General features: G+C 45.3%; 1 protein-coding gene across 1 annotated transcript; it reads left to right on the top strand.

Annotated features, from left to right (window-relative positions):
• Positions 1-679: 679 nt before the first annotated feature.
• On the top strand, positions 680-1,746 carry LOC113828862 (antifreeze protein Maxi-like). Its single transcript, XM_070140562.1, has 3 exons — positions 680-731; positions 867-895; positions 999-1,746. Exons 1-3 carry the CDS (start codon positions 692-694, stop codon positions 1,692-1,694), a joined length of 765 nt encoding a protein of 254 aa, XP_069996663.1. The 5' UTR covers positions 680-691; the 3' UTR covers positions 1,695-1,746.
• Positions 1,747-2,783: the final 1,037 nt, after the last annotated feature.

Genomic DNA, 2,783 nt, shown 5'->3' with positions numbered 1-2,783 from the left:
TAGATATGCAAAGCGCTCATGAATGAACCTGTCTTGTTTTGTGGTTAATGCTCTCTTGAAACCACTCGGTGTAATTACAAACGTAACGGTAAGCAGAAAAAAAGGAAAATTATATAAAATACTTGCAGAAGTTCTGACCCAAAGTGGAAGATAATACAAATCTAAAAGGGGTAAACTTTTGTACTTCTTTTTTATTTATTTCTTTCTTTTTTCCTTTTTCTTTATGATTGCTATTTTTTCTTTCTTTCTTTGGCCCAAGGAACTTTCGTTTGCTTCAGTTGCAATCAAAACAGCTGTGATCTCTTGTCATTTTGAAAACTTCATAAACACTGAGGATCGGCGTTTTGTTTTTTATTATTTTTTATTATTTCTTTATTGTTATTATCATTTTATTTTATTTTTTTGAGCTCAGGTTCTGGATTTAAATAATATATTTTTTCTAGAAGAGTATATGTGCATGAATGACATCGGAAACATTCAAACAATTAACTGCTTTCGGAGCAACGGTCGACTTTTGAAAGGGTCGAGACATCAATTGCAGTTTTGCGCCGAAGGCCGGTGAGTGTTGAGTCTCGGGGCGAAACAAAAGACGACCGGAGAGTGACGTCATGTGTTCTCGGTGGAAGAGACGGGTATATAGGCAGGTGGAAAAAAAAGGTCTTGCCACAGTCCACGTCGCACCTTCCACACAATGGCTGCAGCTAAAACTTTCCTCGTCGCTCTCTGTTTGGGTAGAACCTCTCGTTTTCTATTTATTAAGTTCATGATATTGCTTGATTTAAGGTTCTTGTGGAGGCTCTGGTCATTCTCCGAATAACTAAGATTTTTCTCGATCCACTTTACTGATGATTCTCTCTTCTCCACAGGATTGGCGGTGGCTGAGGAAACCATTCGCGTAAGGGCTTGCACGTGTCTGCTTGGATATTTCGTGAAAAGTGGGCGGTATTAAGGGTCTTCCTTCACTGTATACCATCGGATTTACGTCTATTTTTTTCCAGGAAAAGCGTGGTTTCATCGGCGGCCATGCCGGTGGCTACGGAGGAGGCCACGCCGCAGGCGTGGGCGGAGGCTACAGCAGCGGCGGCGGAGGCTACCTGATCGTCGGCGCCGGAAGCGGGGGCGGACACGGCCCCAGCGCCGCCGACGTCGCCAACGAGGCCGCTGCCCAGGCCACCGCCGCCGCCGCCGGCCTCTCCGGCGCCGCCAACGCCGCCTACGGGGCAGCCGCCAGCCAGGCCGCCTCCGTGTCGTCGGCCGCCGCCCAGACTGCTCAGGCAGCGGCAGCAGGCAAGCAGGCACAGGCCGCTCAGGTCACCGTGGCCCTGCAGGGCGCCCAGGCTGCCTCCTACGCCGAGGCTTCCCTCACGGCGCAGGCGGCGCAGGCCGAGCAGGAGGCCGAGAACACCTACAACCTGGCGGTGGCCACACTCAACGACATCAGCGCCGCCGAGAACGAGGCGCGGGCCGTCGTGGCGCAGACGGGGCAGGCGCTGCAGGCCGCCCGCCGCGTGCGCGCCTCGCAGGCCGCCATGGCCTGGCAGGCGCAGCAGACCGCCAACGCCCTCGAGCAGCAGCAGACTCTGGCTCTCAAGGACCTGCAGTCGGCGCAGCAGGCGGCGGCGCAGGCCGAGGCAGCGGCGTCCAAGGCCCTGGCCAAGGCCAAGGGCAACAACCCCTACGGCTACGGACACTAACTGAGCAAGGACCCTTTTACTCGCTTCTCGACAATAAAGTTCACTAGTCAAAAAGGCAACACTGAGGTCATTTTCCTTTCTAATTACAAAGCCAATTTCGGCCTCGTAAACAGACCTGACGAAAGCAATACTGAAAGTTTTTGGACATTAAATGATAATAGAGGTAACAGGTGTACATAATGATGATACCATTGATGCTAATGATAAAGATTTAAACAAAAATATTATAATTACAATTGTTATTATTGTAATTTAAGTTGCTATTCATCATTATTGTGCATCCTTGCTTTGTTCTTGTTACTAGTAGCATTAGAATCGATAATGAGAGCAATAACAACACTGATAAGATAGAATATTGCAACAGCTTCCATAGCCATTCCTTTGATGTTGTCGAGATAAATAAACAACCACCCTAAGAAAAAATATTTTAAAAATATATGATAATTAAATACACCTATCAGTATTTGACACTTCTATCAAGTTTCCATTTATACACTCGAAGAAGAGATTATATGCCCACCTGAGCTAACAAAAGAGTAAAGAAACAGCAGCAGCAAAGTAAGGAGGTCAGATCTCCCTCTCAATCTCCTTCTGCCTCTCCCTCTCCCTTTCCCTCTCCCTCTCTCCCTTTCTTTCTATCCCTCTCTCTCCTCCCCATTTCCTTGTCTCTTGCAATGAAAACCTGCTGCCATATTCTGCGTATAAAGGGAGGTCTCTCCGTTATATATTCTATTTCTGCGAAAGCCTTGCTACTGCGGAAAAAATGAATAAATCGGCGTTAGAAATGAAGCCAAAAAAGGACAAAATTCAGCTAAGCAAGAGGCGGGAATTTCTGATGTAAAGTTAAAGTTGATTTCTGTTCAAATGTAATACTGTCAGTTTCAGTTACTTTTATGTTCTCACTTCTTGTATGGTTAATATCTTATATCAATTGTTCTTGATTCGGATTAGCGCCAAGGTCGAAATTATTCCAAGATTTCTTATTCAGTTTACAATCTTTAAAATGTCTTGCAATTCATTATATATATATATATATATATATATATATATATATATATATATATATATATATATATATATATATATATA

The sequence above is a fragment of the Penaeus vannamei genome, chromosome 27, assembly GCF_042767895.1.
Source record: "Penaeus vannamei isolate JL-2024 chromosome 27, ASM4276789v1, whole genome shotgun sequence".
NCBI lineage: Eukaryota > Metazoa > Arthropoda > Malacostraca > Decapoda > Penaeidae > Penaeus > Penaeus vannamei.
Note: the sequence above shows the minus strand (reverse complement) of the source record. Positions and strands in the feature narration are given on the sequence as shown.